Source organism: Meriones unguiculatus, chromosome 6 (assembly GCF_030254825.1).
Source record: "Meriones unguiculatus strain TT.TT164.6M chromosome 6, Bangor_MerUng_6.1, whole genome shotgun sequence".
NCBI lineage: Eukaryota > Metazoa > Chordata > Mammalia > Rodentia > Muridae > Meriones > Meriones unguiculatus.
This window is the reverse complement of record NC_083354.1, coordinates 46,158,120-46,178,410: the sequence shown is the minus strand read 5'-3', so window position 1 is coordinate 46,178,410 and position 20,291 is coordinate 46,158,120. Positions and strand designations below refer to the sequence as shown.

Here is a 20,291-nt window from a genome sequence, read left to right as displayed (position 1 = left end):
CACACAGAAAATCACGTATGTGGAGCCTGTTCACCCCATCCGAAGGCTTCCACACATGCTGGAGGTGATTTCTGAGTTTCCAACATGCCTGCTCTGAACAGCCGGACTTTTTAAGAAAGAAAAGCTGCACCCCTCAGCAGGCTAGGAACTGGCAAAAACTGTGCAGTTGGGTCCAAGCACAGCAAGTGACTTTGCATTGAGCAAAAATGCCAAACGAAGCCAAGGAAGGTTCATGTCCTCGGGGAGGACTCGAGGTGGAAGTGTGCATTCTCAGCAGATGGGAGAGGGGGCGGAGCCATGAGGACACAGCGGGATCAGAAAGCTGTGCTTTCTTTCTGGGCGAGCTGGGAGACCATCCTGCCCCAAACTAGACACGCAGCTAAGCCCATCCTCTGCCAACGGTTAACCAGGAAAGATGGGATCCCTCTCCACCTAGAAGAGCAAGCTGCTCCTTCCTCTGACATTCTTTCCCTCTTTCATTGCTTATTAACTCATTCACTCCTCCCTACATGTCCACCTTCACTCTCCAAAGACAGTGAGTGGATAGGTAACAGAAATGACTTTCCTCCCGCTGCTGGCCTGGGAAGTTGCTGTACTTTACTTACTATTCCAGTACCCAGCAGAGAGAGACACTCTCCACTACTGTCATTAAAAGTTGAGGAAAATAAGACCAGGTAAGGAAGGTCCATTGTCTAGAGTCACACACTCCTTTATGGTCCCTTCCGTTCATTCTAGTAGCTAGCACATCACTTACTAGTATATATTAGAAAGTAGTATTAGTACAAAGCCAGGTTGGAGCTGACCTTGGTAGTGTTTGGTGGAACATTATTTTTCCAGTTAAATTTGTTTTATTATGTTTACAGAAGGGATATAGATGACCTGTAAACACATTTGAAAAGTCATGAGATTAATTATCTTCCCTCAAGAAAGACATTTCTTTTAAGATTATAATGTTGGGACTGGAGAGGTGACTCAGCAAATAAGAGCACTTGCTGCTCTTGTAGAGGACCTGAGTTCATTTTCCAGCACCCACTTCCTATAATGCCTTTTCCAGGAGATCCAATATTCTGTCCTGTCACCCACAAGTACCTGCACCCACACATGCACATAATTAAAAACAAAATTAATATTAGAATTGAAAGGCTGCAAAATGGCTTCTTGAAAAGTGTTGGTATGACTGTCAATCTCCTAAATGCAGACTCCTTCGAGGTCGGCACCCAGGACCATCCTCACCTGGCCAGGATTCCTTCCATGCTCAACCCTATTGCACACACTCGTTCCCTGATTTCTCACGGGCATTTTCTCTTCTCTATGGTTCAGTAACATCTGCTTAAATCTCCCTTCTTCATGCCAAAGTTCTGATCTCTCTGTTAAAACTGAGAGCTCCATCTGTGAGCATTTGAGGGGTGCTGCACTCGGTGTCACAGAGTTCTTTGTCCCCTGTTCATAACAGAAGGACAGCACACCACCTCCCACGTACCTCTATGTACAACATACATGCCTGGTGCCGGTGAGGGCCCAAGTAGGGCATCAGATGCCCTGGAACTGGAGTTAGAGATGGTCGTGGACCATCATGTGATTGCAAGGAGTCAAACCCCATAGGAATAGCCAGTACTTTTAATCTCTGGCCCATCTCTCCAGGTCCTGATACTTGTGATAATGCGGACTGCTGGATCTACCCCAGAGGGTCTGATTCTGAGAATCCTGTGCCTGCTAGTGAGTCAGACTCTATCAAAAGCTTTAGTGATAAAAGAAACCGGTGGTGTAAGAAATTATCTAGAGAAATTAAGGACCAAGAAGCAAGAAGAACAGTTCATCATCAAGTTTACAGTTCGCTTTTATACAGTAAGACCTGCACACGGCACATGGGTTATGTTCTTAATGGAGATTGTGTGTGTGTGATATGTGTGTGTGTGCACATGCCCATGCCTGTTCGGGTGCATGTTAGAGACGAGCATGTATGTGCTTGTAGAGGCCAGAAGATTACCTCAGCTGTCATCCCTAGAGCGCCATCTACTTTGTTTTTTGAGACAACATTTCTTACTTGACTGGAACTCATTAAGGAGACTAATTGATCCCCCCCTGCCCCCTTTTCCTGATGTTGGGATTACAAACACACAATGGCTTTTCTTTCTTTCTCACTCCTCTTCTTCTTTCATCTGTCATGTGTTTATACATGTCTTTGCATGTGTGATGGTGCATATGTGTGCAGAGGGTTATGAACCTTTTTGTGGAGGCCCAGAGATAGATGTCAGAGAGCATCCTTAGTTGCTCTTTCACCTTAGTCACTGAGTCAGGGTCCCTCAACCAAACTTGGAGCTCCCCCGTATGGCTGGTCTCCCTGGCCAGCTTGCTCATGGTATCCTGCTCTCTCCACCTTCTGTAACTGTAATTACAGGCTAGGCTGTCATGCACACCCCATATTTACCTGGGTTCCTTATGCTTGCACAGCAAGATCTTTAACCATGAGCCATCTCCCTAGCCCCTCACTGGCTTTTTGAAATGTGGATTCTAGGGATGAACTTGGATCCTCAGGCTTGCAAAGTAAGCACTTTACCAACTGAGTTATCTATGCTATCAGCCCTTGATGGAGATCTTAGATACCACTGTTTATTTCTGCTATCTATTAAATATAGTCAAATGGACCTATTATCCAGATGATGGGTTTTCTTTCTGAAAAAGATAGATTTCCAGATTATATCAGCTTGATATGGCTTAGTATTGGCCCTCGAAAAGACCAATAGACCTCAAGTTGTCATGATCTATAGGAATTTGGTCTAGGGTGAGAATAGCCCCATTTGTGGACACCAAAAGTGTCATTCAAACACATTGTAATGCCCAGAGCAAGTTTCCAAGGTCAGCATTTTGTTCTATAACATCTAGTGCCTTTCTGCCTTAAAATCGATGCCTGGGGAAGCCAAATTTATATATTATAGCAAGCAACTTGTTTCCCCTTTTGTTTCTCAGAGGAAAGGCTTTCCATAATTTTGCAGAATCACTGCAGTAGCAACTGCTTAAGTGATGAATGATATCATAAGTAAGCATCATTATTTCCGTCCCCCTGGACTAGCTGTGGAAGCCTGGAAAACAGTGCTGCTCCTTCCTGCTCACAGACAGGCAGGATTCAGGGTGCTTCTGGGTAAGCAAGCCCCTACCCCTCCAAGGAGAATAAAATCCTTTCTTTTGTTCCTTTCTTATTTGGGCTAGTAACCTTAAATTCAGACCCTAAAGCAGTCTCTGCTCCTCCAGAAATCTCCTGCTACCTTGTACCTCCTTTAGAGGGTCCACAATCAGAGTCATACATCCTGGGACTCCTACCGAGTCCCCATGTACATTTTGACAAGTTGCTTAACCTATGACATGGGGATCACCGACTTCATCTGTGTTTATAGAAGGCGTGGGTCCATTCCTTTCTAATCTCCTTCACATTCAGAGTTAACAGCTGTCACTCATCCCTTACTTTACACCTCAGACATAAAGCATGTCTTTTCTGTACCCGTTCATTTGGAAAGTGGTGTCCCAAGTCACCACAGAAGAGCCAGCGTGCACCCCTTCATCCCGTCTGTGACTCAGCATTTCCCTGGTGCTAAGTATTAGATGCCACTGAGTAACAGATGGCATTGTTCTACCTCAGCGTCCCCTCCCTTCCCCGGAGAAAGCAATTCTGAAACCATTCAATTTCAAAGATACTATTAAAAAGACATATTCAGTGGCAATTTAAATGGGCTTCTGTTTATGGGCCCTGTTTCAAGGCTAGGCCGCTATTTGATACCTGTCTTAGCTTTATTTAATGAAGGCAGATGGCACTGAATGACAATTTGCAGGGAATTCCACCTCAGTGCTGAAAACCCACTTCAGGTACTTCGTCCTGGCTTTCACCCTTTAAGCCAGGCTAGTACAAGGCACTCAGCTCCCAGACCAGCTCACCCATGCAAGGAGCCATGCGGTACCTCAGCTTCTGCTTTCCCATTTCTAACCAGCTTCCCTTAGCTTCTCAAGTCCACACAGCTTGGAACTGGCTGTCCATGCAGCCTGCCCCTGCCTCTATGATGTGTAGCATGCTTTGCCCACCACCTGCCGCTGCCTTTGCTCTGAAAATGCTGTCTTGATGTCCTTCTCAAATATCAGTATCCCGAGTCTCAGGGAAGAATACCCTGTCCTTGTCCCAGCATGGAGCCAGAAGACACTATATCACCATGAACAGAATTATCCATATGCCAAATCACCGATTTGCTGAACTGCAACAACAAAAAACTTAGTTTAGCAAATAATGTTTCCCCCAAGCCATTATATATGGCTTGGGAGAAACATTATGTACATATACATACATATATATATATATCTTTTCTAGACACCAAACATGGCCGTAAGAGTATTAAACAGTCTCTTGTGTTTCCTTCCAAAGTGGGAGAAAAATATGGTGACAGTCATTAACCTGTCCATTTCTTCCAAGAACAAAGACTTGGGAGAATACATGTCTCAGTGCTAACAGTGATGGTGTCTAGTCTGTAGGATTATGGCTGGTTTGCAATATCTCAGCTGTCTTTTCCTGTATTTCCTACAGTGCATGTACAGCATACTCACAATTGAAAAAAAACAATACAACAAAGGGACTCAGGAGTCAGTAAAGTGTTTGCCACTGACGCATAAGGGTTGGAGGTTTGGGCTCCCTGATCATGCATAAAATCCAGGTTAATCTGTGTATGTCTATAATCTCAGCACTAGGGAGGTATAGACAGACGGAACTTTGAAACTCACTGGCTAGCCAGAGCAGACCAACCGTGAGCTCCAGGTTCAGCGAGAGACCCTGTCTCAAAAAAAAAAAAAAAAAAAAAAAAAAAAAAAAAAAAAAAAGAGCAATTGAAGAAGACACCTTACATCAACCTCTGGTTTCTACATGCACTGTGCGCACACATGCAAGCAGGTGGACACACACGTATGCATATACAACCATATACCACATATTTACACATACAAATAAACAATGAGTGTTAGTAAAAACATCATCATAAACATTTGCAAATGAACATGTAAGGATCTTAATCCTCGAAATATGTGAAAGATGCAAACACCCATGCAAGAGCTACACACACACACACACACACACACACACACACACAGAATCCTGAACTACTGATGAACTTTTACAATATATGAAGAATTTCAGCCCAGAAGGACAGCAGGAAAACCTCTTGAGTGAGGTATTTGTAAGGTCTTTGAGGAAAGCATCATAAGATGCTTTTGAGAAACCCTGGGTCCCCAGCCCTCTGGCTATGGAAAGCAGAATTGCCTAACTAATCTGATTCTGAGCTTCTGTAATATTCCTTTGGTTAGAGAAGAGAACTGGGAGGTCCTTGGTCACTCATAACCAATAAGTTGAGGAATCACCCACCGCTGGATCTGCAAAGAGGTTGAGAGATTCTTCCAGAGCTGATTCAAGCAGAATTTGAGAAACATAATATTTATTTTTAAATTAATCTAATAAAGTTCAGGGGGAGAAAATTTACCTGCTCGATTTACAAAGTCACTCCCAAGAGCCTTAGATTCAGTTCCAAGGACAAAATGAGGCCAGATAGGAATTAATTAGCTCTGTTCTGCATGGAATATGGGCCTCTGAGGCTTCTCTGTGCACTAGCACAGGTCGACCAAGGTGCACACTCCTGAGTCCAAGCTCCCAAGTGCCCGGAGTAAGCTGACTGCAGTCCTGATTCCTGCTTTCTTAGCATCTGCACACCTGGAGGCTCAGGGCAGGGCTCTTGACCTCACTAGTCAGAGGAACAAAGGAGCAGAAATCCTGCCAACCCTTATCCCCTCTGCTGAAATTCAAAGCAAGAAATCTGCTGTTATAGTTCACTCACTGACGGGGCCCCAATGGAATCAGACAGCTGAGAGCTGAGGAGGCCAAAGCAGGACTGCATTTAGCCCCACCAACAAAGCAGGCTCCTTCTGCTCTGTTCTGGTGTTCCTGGCCTCTCCCTAACACTTCTGGGGGGGGGGGACGACTCGATTGTGCCCTCTCTTGTGAAAGAGTCACATAATAAGAGTGTAGCCTGTTTCTCCACGTGCCCAAGCCATTTTAACTTAAACTCATTACCTTGTTTTAATTAATCACTTCCTTTCATTTCAAAAACTCCCCAATTTGAACAATATATTTTTGTGGTCACTTCATAGTAATAAATCACTTTCACGGCTAACCATTTCAAAGAGCTGATCTTGGGTCTGGCTGGTATTTATGACTTTTGTTCTGTTAATGATATCATCACTATCACTGCTATCATCACCATCATCATCATCACCATCACTGGTACCATCAGCACCATCATCAACACCACCATTAATCATCATAATCATAATCATCACATCACCACTACTATCACAACCACCATTATCATTATCAGTGCCACCACTGATATCATCAATAATTGTCACTATCAATATCACCATCTATATCACCCCCCACACTACCAGAACTATAACCACCACAATCATCATCACCAGCACCAGCATAATGATCGCAACCATCATTGCTACCTCTACCACTTCCATCATCATCATCATCATCATCACCATCATCATCATCACTTGGACAAGAATACAAGCCTCAAAACTGGGACAACAAAAAGTTAACATCGGACATTTGGATTCACAGAATTCCAAGCTGCTCCTCTCCTATTTCTAGGCTATACTACCTCTGGCTTCTTGTTTCACATCCTTAATTAGAAAAACAAAAACAAAAAAACTTAAAACCCTTAAAAAAATTCCCAGATCTTCCTACTGGTTTCCTCATTAAGTCTTAAGTAGAAGAAGAAAAAAAAAAAAAAAAAAAAAAAGACCGATTTTCATGGAACCTCATTGTATCAAGAAGTATTGTGCTAAGTGAGAACACCATTGTTTCTGACTGAGAGATAAGGAATCAGCCCTGGGAACTCAACTCTTTCGCCCACTGAAAGCACAGCGCAATTCAAAACTAGGCTGAGATGATTTCATTACACCACATCACTCACCAAATGGAACATAAGTTCTACGACCCTTTGTGGATGCTTTTAGATTTGCTCACTTTGTGCGTATAATGTCCTGTCTGCATGCATGTGAGTTCAAACCTGTTGGATCCTCAGAACTGGAGTTACAGATAGTTAAGTCTCTGAGTGGGAGCTGGGAATCGAGCCCCAGTCCTCTGAGGAGCAACAATTGTTCTTAGCTGCTCATCCATCCCTCCAGCCTAACCCTTTGTAAATTTAAAGCATCATTTGCAGTTCCTCCTGAACACTGCCACTGTGAAACTGGTCACAGAGGTCATGCATGAGACCCTCTTCCCCACAAGTTGATAAATCGACTCCTGCATCTGAAAAACACCTTTCTCCTATTCCAGGGGGCTCTCTGGCACTCCATTTGTTAATATTTATCAGAAATACTCTCCGGGAGCAAAGAATTTAAGCAACATAGAATATTTTTGCCGAGTTTTGTCCATGGCATAGATCTATTATGCTCATATATTCACTCATCTCATATTTGAATAATACATTTACCAAACGCTAACAATAAACACTGAGAGCGGAGACTGCTTCCAGACTCAGTGCTGAAATATGTGCACCAGTTACTCACTGAATCCTCCTAGAACTCCAGGAGACACCTTCACCTCCTCATCATTACCTTCCTTGGACGCACTTCTAGTACACGCTCTAGCGATGAGCTGATGAGCTGATCCCCCAAGAAAGACCATGCACAAAGCCTACATCATCTGTGGGTCTATAGGACCTTTAAGCTTCCCTCTTCACGAATTCATGACAGTGACAACTTCTGAGGCTTCTGTTCCCCAGCCCCTCCCTCACCTCTCTGTAAGGGTTTCAGAGGCTGAACCCCAGGTTCTTCCTACAAACACTCAAGATCTTTCATGCAACGTGTATTTAAGTCAAGAAAAACCATCTGTCACTCAACTGCATTATTTGTAGAAAATGACTTTATTGTTTTACTACATTCAAGGTATTACCAGCCCAAAAACTCACCCTTCATTTTACTACTGAGGGAAAGTTATCAAGTGTTTTGGTATATGTTACAGATTTTCTTCCTTGATGCATCTACACATGGCTCTTTTTCTAAATAAACACGTGGTTACTTATGCTTTTACTGCTATGTCTTATTCCATTTTTTTAAAATTTCTATTTTTAATTTTTAATATTTTTCTTCACAATGTATTCATTATATATCCCGATTGAAGGCTTCTTCCTCGACTCCCGACACCTCCCTCCCTCTTCCCCCATCCCTTCCCCTAGGACACTGAAAGGGGGAATTCTCCACTTTTGCCATCCGCCCCTAGCAGTCTTGTCTGGACTGCCTGGATCCTCATCCTCCGTGACCTGGCAAAGCCTCATCACCAGGGGTGAGTGATCAAAGAGCAGTCAACTGAGTTCATGACAGAAGCAGCCCCTGCTTTTCCCACTCAGAGATCCACATGGAGACTGAGCTGCCAATTGGCCACATCTAAGCAGTGGCTCTAGGTCCTCTCTGTGCATGGTCCTCCATTGGTGCATCAGTCTCTGCAGGACAACCTGGGATCAGAACTTTTAGTTTCGTTGGTCTCCTTGTGGGGCTCCTGTCCCTATCATGTTGCTCTATTCCCACCCCTCTTTTCCTCCTCCCTGTGCTCTGCTTAAAGTTTGACCCTGAGTCTCAGCATCTGCTTCAATTCCCTGTTGGGTGGGAGGGTCCTATTATAGGACCCTCTATAATAGGTTCCCATCCTGTTTCCCCTCTTCCACCACTTCTGGTGTCTATCCTGTTTGCCATTCTGAATGAGATTTTAGCATCCTCCCTAGGGTCCTTCCTCCTTAGTGTTTAGCTTCTTTGGGTCTGTCAATGGCTGTCCTATATTGTATGGCTAATATCCGCTTACTAGTGAGTGTACACCATGCCTGTCTTTCTGTGTCTGGGTTATCTCACTCTGCATGATCTCTTCTAGTTCCATCCATTTGCCTGCGAATTTCATGATTTCCTTGTTTTTAATAGCTGAGCAGTATTCCATTGTCTAAATGTACCACAATTTCTGTGTCCATTCCTCCATTGAGGAACATCTAGGTTGTTTCCATATTCTGGCTTTTATAAATGAAGCTGCTATGAACATAATTGAGCAAATGTCCTTATTGAATGGTGGGGCATCTTTTGGGTATATGCCCAGGAGTGGTATAGCTGGATGTTGAGGTAGTGCTATTCCCAATTTTCTGAGAAAGTGCCAGATTGATTTCCAAATCAGGTCTGACCTCAGGACACCCAGCTAATCCCCGGAAAATTTCCTAGGTTCCCACAGGTTCTGGGCTCAAGTCCTATTTCATTTTTATTGTTGCATTTTGTTTCATTTTTATTTTTCTGTTTGGTTTCTGTGAGAATGCATGTGTTGCTGGCTGGCCTTGAACGCTCTATTCTGAGGATGACCCTGAACTTTGTAGTGCTAAGGATTAAAACCAGGGCTTTAAGCATGCTAGGCTTGCCCTCTGCCACCTGAGACACATCGCTGGCCTTGTTGCTTTCCATTTTGAACATGTCAGTGAATGCACACACTTTTACTTAATTTATTTTAAGGGTTATATGGCAGAATTGATGGAGCATGTTCTCCGTCATAGGCATTAAAGCTGTTTCCAATTCTTTGTCGTTATTATTATCATTCGGATGAACAGCATATTCTATGGAGCTTTCAGGCCCCTAGGTATTGCTTTCTTTCTAGAACAAGTTAACAGGAGTGTTTGGGCACAGACTTTAAGGACATTGACACTGATGCTGGTGGTCCCCACAGAAACTCTACCGCAGCTTACACGCCTCCCTGCTTGGTGCATAAAGGGCTCCTCTACTGCAGCTCTGGTAACAGCTCAAATGTCTCACTTTTGGATGGGCCTCTTTCTGAAGCTTTTATCAGCGTAGGAATGTGAAGACAGACCCACCATGAATTAGATGCCCTCTCCCGACACAGACCCTACTCCAGCCTCAGATGAGCAGGGAGAACACAGAAAGCTGAATGCCATCCGTCAGTCACCCTAGGCCCCTGGAGGCTAGTTACCCACTGATGGTTTGTTCAAGGGATAGAGGGTAGTGTGAAATATGGTGATTTTGCTACAGGCTCAGCTGAGAAGGCTGCCTCACTTCTAGCTCTGCCTTATTTCTCTCTCCTATACTCCCTATCTGCCCCTTCCTTTGCCATTAATTATTCGTGCATTGGAAACTTCCAGGCCAGGACACTTCCTCAGACATCCCACAATATAAACCATAACGCCAAGGATGGTGCACAGGCATCTCATATTCAACAGCCCCAATCCAAGCTCACTGTCTCTCCTTGCTTTCTCCAGGGCCTCTTCCACCCACCTTTCATTCCTCTAGAGGGGCCCAGGCAGTGAATGGTACCTGTATCCTCCCGAATGCTGGAGTAATGAAACCTGGAAGCCTTCCCTTACCTCTCACTCCCCACTCTATCATGGGATAATGAGGCTCTGATCAAACCAGTGTCCTCAGCGCCTCTAGCAACTCATCCCCCTTCTACCTCCAGACCCCAGTCTAAGCCAATAGATGATGGTAATTATCTCTAAGTGGGGACTGGCTGGATGGGACAGGAGGGAAGAGAGAAGTAGCATTTTCTAAGTACCTGTCACCTGGTTCTGGAATCTTGTTAGTGGTCATTGCACACTGGAGAAATCCATACATTGGATAATACTATCTCAGCCTCACAGATCGGGAAACCAGGGTAAAACTGAAGCTGCTGAAGGCCCCACGCTTGGGCTGGCAGCCAGAGCCTCCTGTGTGATTCCTGCTGTAGATGTGCATCGTCACCAGGTAGATTGTGCCTCTGCCGTTCCTGGAAGGCATAACGTAGACTCTGTAACTCGGTTTTCTGGATTCTGGTCCCAGATTTACTTACTGGGTTAGTGCTGTATCCATTAACAAGTGCCTTGCGAGAGACAAAAAAAAAAAAAAAAAAAGAGGAAAGGGCCATCTAATGGAAGAGGAGAGAGAATCAGCTGCAAGCAGAGGAACAGGAAAGCCACCAGAAGCTGAAGCGACAAGATTCAGATAACCCCAGATCCTCTGAGGAATGTGGCCCTGCCAACCTCTTAATTGCTCTTGCTTTAAGCTTCCTCTGTAGTTCTCTGTTACATCATCAGTCTTAGCAAACCACAGGCTCCCCATGCCTCAGTTTTCTCATCTGCGCATGAGCATATAGCAGTGCTTTATTGGCTGCCATGAGAACTAAGCCAGTCATAGCATAGAAGCCATTTTTAGCAGCAGCTGCTGCGCAGTCAGAGCTCTCTGGGCTGTATTTATTACAACTCTGAGTCATGTGACCTTTAAGTGTAGCAATAAGGACACTTAGTCTACCTCAAAGCTGGGTTAACATCTTTCATTTAAAAAATGCAGAGTCCTCTTACAAGTGAGTGCATACCATGTGTGTCTTTCTGCTTCTGGGATACCTCACTCAGGGATGATCTTTTCTAGATCCCACCACTTGCCTGCAAATTTCATGATTTCCTTGTTTTTAATTGCTGAGTAGTATTCCATTGCACAAATGTACCACAATTTCTGTGTCCATTCCTCAACTGAGGGACATCTGGGTTGGGTACAGATTCTGGCTATTACGAATAAAGCTGCTAGGAACATGGTTGAGCAAATGTCCTTGTTGTAAACTTCGGCATCTTTTGGATATTTGCCTAGGTGTACTATAGCTGGATCTTGAGGAAGCGCTATTCCTAATTGTCTGAGAAAGTGCCAGATTGACTTCCAGAGTGGTTGTACAAGTTTACATACCTATCAGCAAATGTAGGAGGATTCCCCTTTCTCCACCTCCTCTCCAGCATGTGTTGTCACTTGAGTTTTTGATCTTAGCCACTCTGATGGGTATAAGGTGAAATCTTAGGGTCGTTTTTATTTGCATTTCCCTGATGACCATGGATGTTGAGCATTTCTTTAAGTGTTTCTCTGCCATTCGATATTCCTCTATTAAGAATTCTGTTTAGCTCTGTACCCCAGTTTCTAATTGGATTACTTCATTTATTGCTGTTTAACTTGTTGAGTTCTTTTATATTCTGGGTATTAGCCCTCTATCAGATATAGGGTTGGTGAAGATCCTATAGGACAATCATAATAAAATCTGTACACCTAAAGAAGCTATGCAAAAAGGAGGACCCTGGGTAAGATGTTCAATCTTCTTTCAGAAAGGCAAACAGGATAGACATCAGAAGAAGGTGAAAATAAAGAACAAGACAGGAGCCTACCACAGAAGGTCTCTGAAAGACTCTACCCAGCAGGGTTTTAAAGCAAATGCTGAGACTCATAGCCAAACTTTGGGCAGAGTGCAGGGAATCTTATGAAAGAAGGGGAAGATGGAAAGACCTGGAGGAGACAGGAGCTCCACAAGGAGAGCAACACAACCAATAAATCTAGGTACAAGGGTCTTTTCTGAGGCTGACACTCCAACCAAGGACCATTCATGGAGATAACCTAGACCCCCTGCACAGAGATAGCCCATGGCAGCTCGGTCTCTAAATGGGCTCCCTAGTAAAGGGAGCAGGGGCTGTCTGTGACATGAAATCAGTGGCTGGCTCTTTGATCACCTCCCCCTGAGCAGGGAGCAGCCTGACCAGGCCACAGGGGAAGACTGTGAAAGACAGTCCTCATGAAACCTGACAGGCTAGGGTCAGATGGAAGGGGAAGAGGTCCTCCACTCTCAGTGGACTGGGGAAGGGGCATGGGAGGAGATGAGGGAGGGAGAGAGGGCAGATTAGAGGGGATGAGGGTGGGGCTACAGCAGGGATACAAGGTAAATAAATTGTAATAAATAAAAAATTATATTAAGAAAATGCAGAGTCCATAGAATGCCAGCCTTGGCACAGACAAACTTCAGCCTGCCAAAGGCAGAGGTAGAAAAGCTGCTGTGTGCCCTTCACCTGACAGAATGTTCAGGCCTGGGTATTGAGCTAGGTGAGCAACCCTTTCTTCTTTCCCTGATTGCCTATGGTGTGGCAGGCAGGGCTGGGGTGGGAGAGCAAGTGGCTTCTGACTAGTCCCTAAACTGAGTCATTTGTGGCAGTAATGGGGCCTTACATAAGCAACAAGACAAAGGTAGATAATCAGGGATTTAAACCTTAAATCCCTATATCTCTCTGAAACTTCCCCTTCACTCCAACTCTCACTAATGAAGGCAGAGAAAGGGTAAAAGCCTGTAATTACAGGATTCTAATTAGAATTCTACTTAAAAGAAAGCTTAAGGCAGGAAGCCTAAACCAATAGATCATCATTGGTATCATCATCCACTCCATCCTTCTGAATCATTCTCCCAGGATGGTCTTTTGGTGGACTCCATTTAAAGCAGTGGTTCTCAACCTTGCTGAGGTAGGGACCCTTTATTACAGTTCCTCATGTTATGATGACCCAAAAACCATAAAACTGTTTTCACTGCTTCTTCGTAACTGTAATATTGCTACTGTTATGATCATAATGTAAATATCTAATATGCAGATGGTTTTAGGTGACCCCTGTGAAAGGGTGGTTCAACCCCTAAAGGGGTCTTGACCCACAGGTGGAGAGCTACTATTTTAAAGACTAAAGACTGTGCCTAGTTTGTGTAAGCACAGAGGCACACTGCCACCCTCTCCCCTGCATGTCCTCAAATGCATCAGAAGTGTGTCTTTCTAGGCTGGCCTAGTGGACCCCTCCTCTAATCTCAGCTACTCAGGAGGCTGAGGCAAAAGACTCTCAAGTTCAAAGCCTATCTGAGCTACAGAGTGAGTTCAAGAACAACCTGGGCCACTTCCTGAGAACCTGTCTCAAGATAAAAAGTAAAATTGGCGTAGAGGGATCTAACTCAGGGGTGAAGACTTAGCTTTAATTCCCAGGACCAAAGATGGGGCAGTCAGGTTGTCCACTCTCAACGCCTACAGTTTTCCTCCTTAGTGAAACTCCACCAGGACAATTTAATTTAGAACCCCCTTTAAGTACATCTGTAAACTCTGATCGCATTATGAACTGAAGTTAATTGTCTGTCCGTGTTCTCGCTGTCCAGTTCACAGAAAAGGAGGTGGGCGTTTAAGCACAGAATCCACCCATCCTTGGTTGAGGGCTGCTGGCTGGAGGTTAGCTCCTCCCACATCCTGCTACCTGTGTCTGTGGACAGGAGGTGTGATTCCTCCCTTTTCCTGTTTCCTTTGTCTGTGGACAGGAGGTGTGAGCACCACTCAAAGCCTTCAGGAATAGAGATGGCAAGTGTAACAATAGGAAGATTGACTAGCTCTACAAGAAGAGGTAGAGCTTGTAGAACCTCTACAAGCCCGAGAGGTTCCATGCAGGTTCCCTGTCAGCTGCAGGAAATTGTCAGGATGTTTTGTTTTGTTTTGTTTTGTTTTGTTTTGTTTTCTGCAGATGTGGTCCTAGAAATTGTAGTAGCAAACGCATGAGAAGGTAGGATGGTGAAAAAGCAAATGACAGTAGCCAGTGGTGGAGCGATAGCTCAGATGGTAAAGTGCTTCCTGCGCAAACATGAGGACCTGAGTTCAGTCCCTAGCACCCATGGACTAAAAGCTGGGTACAGCAGCACAGGCCAGAAACCCCAGTGCTGGGGAGGCAGAGGACGGTGGGTGCCTGGACCAGACCGGCCAGCTAGTCTAGAAGAACCACTGCACACACACACACACACACACACACACACACACGCACGCACACACACACACACACACAGAGAGAGAGAGAGAGAGAGAGAGAGAGAGAGAGCACTATTTCCTCTGTTCCCTCAGTATGCATGTCCTCCTCCCAGAACCTGTACGTAGTGCTTTCCATGCAAAACAACACACATGCTTTGCCCTCAAGGACTCACAACTAAAGCCCTGAGATGTCACGAGGTTGACATATTAAAATTAGGGACTTCCAGTTGTGCTTCACAAAGACATTTCTCATTTACCACGCGCTTGCTGTGAAATAATTACAAGTTTTATACTACAGGCTTTAGAGATGATTAGTCAGAATAATAGTGATTAAAAAATATTGTAAACATTTTCCCCCTTCCGTGTTTAACGTGTCCATTGATGCTGCCATTGTCCCGGTCTCCTTTGTGCAGCCATTTCTAGGAGAGACTGTTTCGTAGCAGGCTTCCTGACATTCTGGCTCTCACAAGCTTTCTTTCCTGAGATGTTCCCTGCACCATAGATGTAGGAGCTGTTAGGCAGATGTCTCCTTTGCCTCTGGACTCCCCTCAGTGCTGTCTTGTGTCCAGTTGTGGTTTTCTGTGATGGTTTCCATTTGCTGTAAAGGGAAGTTTCTTCAAAAAGGGGCAGTAGCTGGGCTTATCTTCGGTATAAGGATAAGATTTAAAATAGAATGTGGTAAGGGATTATGCTGGTCTAGTCAGGTGTTGGTCATAGATTCTCTCCTAAGCTCCATGCTCTCACTTGCCCCAGGAAGTTGGCTGGGTTTCCAGTACCATGAATGATTTCCCTCCTATGAGTAGACCTTAAGCCCAGTTCGACCGCTGTTGATTGCCATCAACATGTGAGTAGCACTTTTATGCAGATCTTGCCAGGCAATCAAGTCATGACTGCTGGGAGAAGGAGAATTACTCTCTCCCAGGGATGAGCCCCCTTATCAGTTGTCCAATACAGAGCAGTCAACCTTGATTGCACGTATGTGAAAACTGACTCAGTGGATTATATCTATATAAAGTTGTACACACACACATGCGCACACACATACATACATATAAATAAAGAAAAAGAAACTGTCAACTTGAGTAATGGACATAGATGAGGTTCAAAGAATGGTTGCTGGGCGGAGCTAGAGGAGAAAAAAAGGCCAAGGAAAGTGATGTGGTTCTATTTACATTAAAAATATTAAAATTGTAGCTGGGTGGTGGCAGTATACGCCTGTAATCCCAGCACTCAGGAGGCAGAGGCAGGCGGATCTCTGGGGCCAGCCTCGCCTACAGAGTAAGTTCTAAGACATACAGGGCTACACACACACACACACACACACACATCATCATCATCATCATCATCATCATCATCATCTCAAAAAAACCTAATGTAAAACAAATGTTGTGAATATATTTTAACTGATTTCTCTCCACCCTTGTAGCCTCTGAGCCAATGTCTGACACACAGAAGATATTCAATAAATATTTGCTACTGTACCAATTTCAAAACAGTTTATAAAAAGAATTCTTAGAATATTTGCACTAAAAACAGCCTCATGACAAATGTGTGTCTAGTCTCCAAATGACTGTTTTTGAAATACAACCGATTATACGCTTGCCACAACACTGGCTTAAATGTTTATTTTCCTGGCTTTGTTCCTATTTGTTTAAATAAAATCCTGGGTTTTTATGTTAAAAAAAAAAAAGGGAACGTATGCTGTTAATGTTAGGCTTTAAACTGAAAATGGAGACCTGTGCCGTTGGACACCGCTGTCATTCTCACTAGAGGAGTCTGCCCTCCCTCTTGACCCAGGGGTGGGTACAAACCAGATTTCTAGCGGTGCAAATGTCTCTGTGGTCCAACCTAGCTAACCCAGGGGCTTCAGCTTCCATTTCCTCACCGTTTTGTTGTACTCGAAGGCCTGCAGCTGTGACCCTGCCACAGGGGGAAAAGAATCAAATTAGAGGAGTTCTGGCAGGTACACCCCCTTTAACCCCGATGCCAGGCAAACCTTATTATTTGTTGGCCTCCGATGTCAGCTGCAGCCATTGTGAGTCCTTGTCACTCTGACTTCCTCATTCTACAGCACGATCGGAGGCCTCCTCCAGCCTGGCACAAAGCAACAGAGCATGTGTGCATGTGGGGTTTGCAGTGAGCAGGCTTCTCTGGAGATCAGCACCACAGCTGGCCATCCTTTCTATTTTTGCCCAAGAGGCCCAAGAATGGCAACATCAGTGACAGCCCGTTGCATGTCTATCATTGTTACCCTGAAAGCTTTGAAACCTTAATTGTTACTGTTCTTTGAAGCTGAGTTGGAGGCCAAGCAGGTTGTCATTGCCTGCTTGGTTGGCCACTTGTACGCCAAATGCCCGCTTCCTCGCACTCGGAAGGCAGGAGCTGACACCGTAACAGGCTCTTCACATCTTGCAAATGAGATGTTAGTATGTCTGGATAAGAGTGATGATCACAAATGGGGCCAGGGAAATGGCTCGGTGGGTGGCATGCTTGTTTCTTGTAAGCTCAGTGCTGGCTGGGGTAGCAGAGTTAGACAGATCTCTAGGACTCACTAGCCGGCCAGCCTAGCTGAACTGGTATGTACCAGGCCTAGGAGAGACCTTGGCTTAAAAACTGCCAGCCAAGATTGTCCTCTGACCTCCGTACACACATGCAGCCAGGCTCCTGTGCAGCAGCACATATATGAACATGTGTAACCACACTCACGAGATTGAAGGCAATGCACTATGGTCCAAATGGGTCTCCATGTCACTACTCTAGCAGAGAGACAGAAAACGCACATATGAGAATTTCAGAGACTTTGCCTCCCTCTCTCATCGTTCTTTGTTTAACAAAAAAGAAAACAATTACCTACAGACATGATAGCATTGCAAAAGCAAGCGTTTATTATCTCACTATTTCTCGTTTCCAGAATCAGGGTGTGGCTTTTCCAGGTCTTCTAGACCGGGGCCTGTCAGAGGTGGATGCAGTCAGGGAGCTGCTGTCCCTGGGTTCAGCTTAGGGGTCCTCCCAGGCTCATGAGCTCGGCTGTCAAAAGGAACCATCAGCTCCTTTTCATGTGAGGCTTTGCACAGAGCTAGCTCACAGTTCCCTTAGTTGTGACCCCTCGGTTAACAGGGGAGATGGTGGTTCACAGGCAGATGATATCTCTCCTCTCTTCAGGCGCTCTAATGATTAGAAGCCATCACTGTGCCACCCGGTACTCAAGGGAGGGGCTCACGTGATAGCACCACACCAACTAGCATCATTGGAGACTACGCGAGATAGAAGCTGCCAGTGGGAGGGGGTGAAGTTGTTTTCCCTGAGTACAGGCACAGCATCCACTTGATTCTCTTAAATCCTTTCCCCTTTTGGACCCGGCTAATGTAGACATCCCCGCCACAATGCTTCGCCAAGCTTGCCTTTCACAACAGACAAAAGGGTGGGGACAGCCAGAGGGACAAGCAAGCTCTTCTAAGAATAACTTCCAATATGATGCTGTAGCTGTCCTTGCATGCATGCACTGACACTGGGTCACGGAGAGCGCCCCATTACTCCCATGGGCTTGTCTGAGCATTGGCTTCCTGATGAGACATACAGCTCCCTGATGAATATATTAAAAATAGAACTCCAGAGGGTACAGACACAGAAGTCATATACTTAAACACCCCCTTCCCTGCACCTCCTTTGCAAAGATCTGATGCTAATTTCAAATGATCCTGAAGCCTTGCTTCTGTTATCTGGATGTACACGTTACACACTGTCCTCCTAAATCTGATACAAACGTCTTGGCGACAATCACACCACCTTCCAAATGAGTCCTCTCGATCCCCTTTCTTCCAGCACACACTGAAGGATGAAATGGCGGCTAGTTCGTATGCAGAGAGACCTAGGAACGAGGCTGGACTCGGGAATGGACTTGGATAATTTCAAATGGAGTTGTTGGCGAAGCATTTTGCGGAGGAGACTGTCGGAAAGTAGGCCTGTAGTCGCATACCTAGCATCTTCCTTTTGTCTCCTTTTGCAGATTGTATCCCAGAGAAAGCTTTCCAAGTCCTTGCTGAAGCACGGGAACACAGCGGGGAAATCCTCCATCACGGTAAGCTGGCCCTGCAGTGGCAACAAGGGTCACACCCTGTGCATTCACTGATCCGAAAGAGACACTAAGGTGGTGGACTCTGCCTGCTGGGAACCAACAGAACTACCCACAGCTTCTCTAGTTTGTTTTCCCCCTTCCATTTTTTTTTTTTCTTGATAAAACTATTTTGATCCTTCTACTCTTAGGGAAAAGAAGGAAAGTAGGTTTCACAATGAGGTCTCTCACTTCTGAGAGTTTCTGCAATCATTCTAGAAATCACAAGATGGAGGGTGAAAGAGAAGAAAGTTGATGTTTTTGAACACAGTAAGAGTATGGAATGGGCTGGGGTTTTCAGATCTCTCTCTTTCACAAACACACACACACACACACACACACACACACACACTTGTACTGATTTTATTTATTTTAAAAGCAAGTTTCAAGGTTTGGTTTGCTGCCCAAGAAGAGGCCAGCCTTAACAGTCTTCATTGAGCAACAGATTGAAGCTCTCTTGCTTGGTTCCATAGACAGTAATTATTTAAGCAAATTTATTCTTTATTTAAAATGAAATAAATGCCCAAATTCAGTTCCTCTTTGGCACTAGTAATGAATGAATTCCTCAATAGTTCATGAGTCTAGTGACTTGTTAAAAGGTAAATACTTTAATTTTTTTTTTTTTTTTTGAGACAGTTTCTTACTAAGTTGCCCTGGGCCTTGTTATATAGACTAGGCTAGCCTGGAACTCCCAGAGATCTGGTTACTCCTTCCTCCTAAATGCTGGGATTAAAAGCATGCATCACCACGCCCAGCAAGGAAGCCTTTCTTGGTTAATGCTCCTGATAGATAGTTCTACCCCCAGCCTGCGTCCCACTTCAGAACTTGAAAGTTCGTTACCTGCCATCATGGATTTATTCTAGGGAGAACTTGAAAGTTCATCACCTGCCGTTGTGTATTCTAGGGAGTTCCTTCCAGGACTGGGAATGGTGCAACACAGGCTTCAGGAATGTGGAGAAACTTCTCACTCAGTGTCTGTGTTTGTTCATTAGGAGACTAAAAATTACCCAAATGTGCTGATGGGCTCCTGGGCTGCAAGGTCAGCCCCCCAGGGCAGCTGATGTGTGTTTTCTCTTTAGGTGATTGCTGAGGAATTATCGGGCAATGATGACTACGTGGAGCTGGCCTTCAATGCACGGAAATTGGACGATAAGGTAAAACGCTTGGCATTGACCTCACGAAAGGAAGTAATAAAGCCAGGACACACGGTTTAATCAGATTCCTCCTCCAAGCTATTTTTCCTGTTCAGCCCACATTATTAAACACAGCAAAGCCTTTAGAGAGCTCTGGAAGGTGAGGTTTTCCCCAAATGAAGAAGCAGTTAAGAAGGAGGGAAAGAGACTGTAGTTAACACACAATTTGGTGACACTAAGTCTTCATTTGTTTCCAAATGCCATAGGTTGGCTGCGCCCAAGAAAATACAACTTTGCCCCATAATTAGGGCCATTCTAAAGGAAAAGAGAAGCTATAGAGGGTAGGATAATGACATATCAATAAATAAGTATCAAGTT

General features: G+C 44.7%; 1 protein-coding gene across 3 annotated transcripts in view; it reads left to right on the top strand.

The window, feature by feature from the left end:
• Window positions 1-20,291, top strand: part of Cpne4 (copine 4) — a 442,945-nt gene that overhangs the window by 291,851 nt on the left and 130,803 nt on the right. For all 3 annotated transcript variants that reach the window (XM_060385390.1, XM_060385392.1, XM_060385391.1), the window contains 2 exons: window positions 18,676-18,747; window positions 19,860-19,934. In XM_060385390.1, the coding sequence (XP_060241373.1) occupies window positions 18,676-18,747; window positions 19,860-19,934 (147 nt within the window). The remainder of the gene's footprint in view (window positions 1-18,675; window positions 18,748-19,859; window positions 19,935-20,291) is intronic.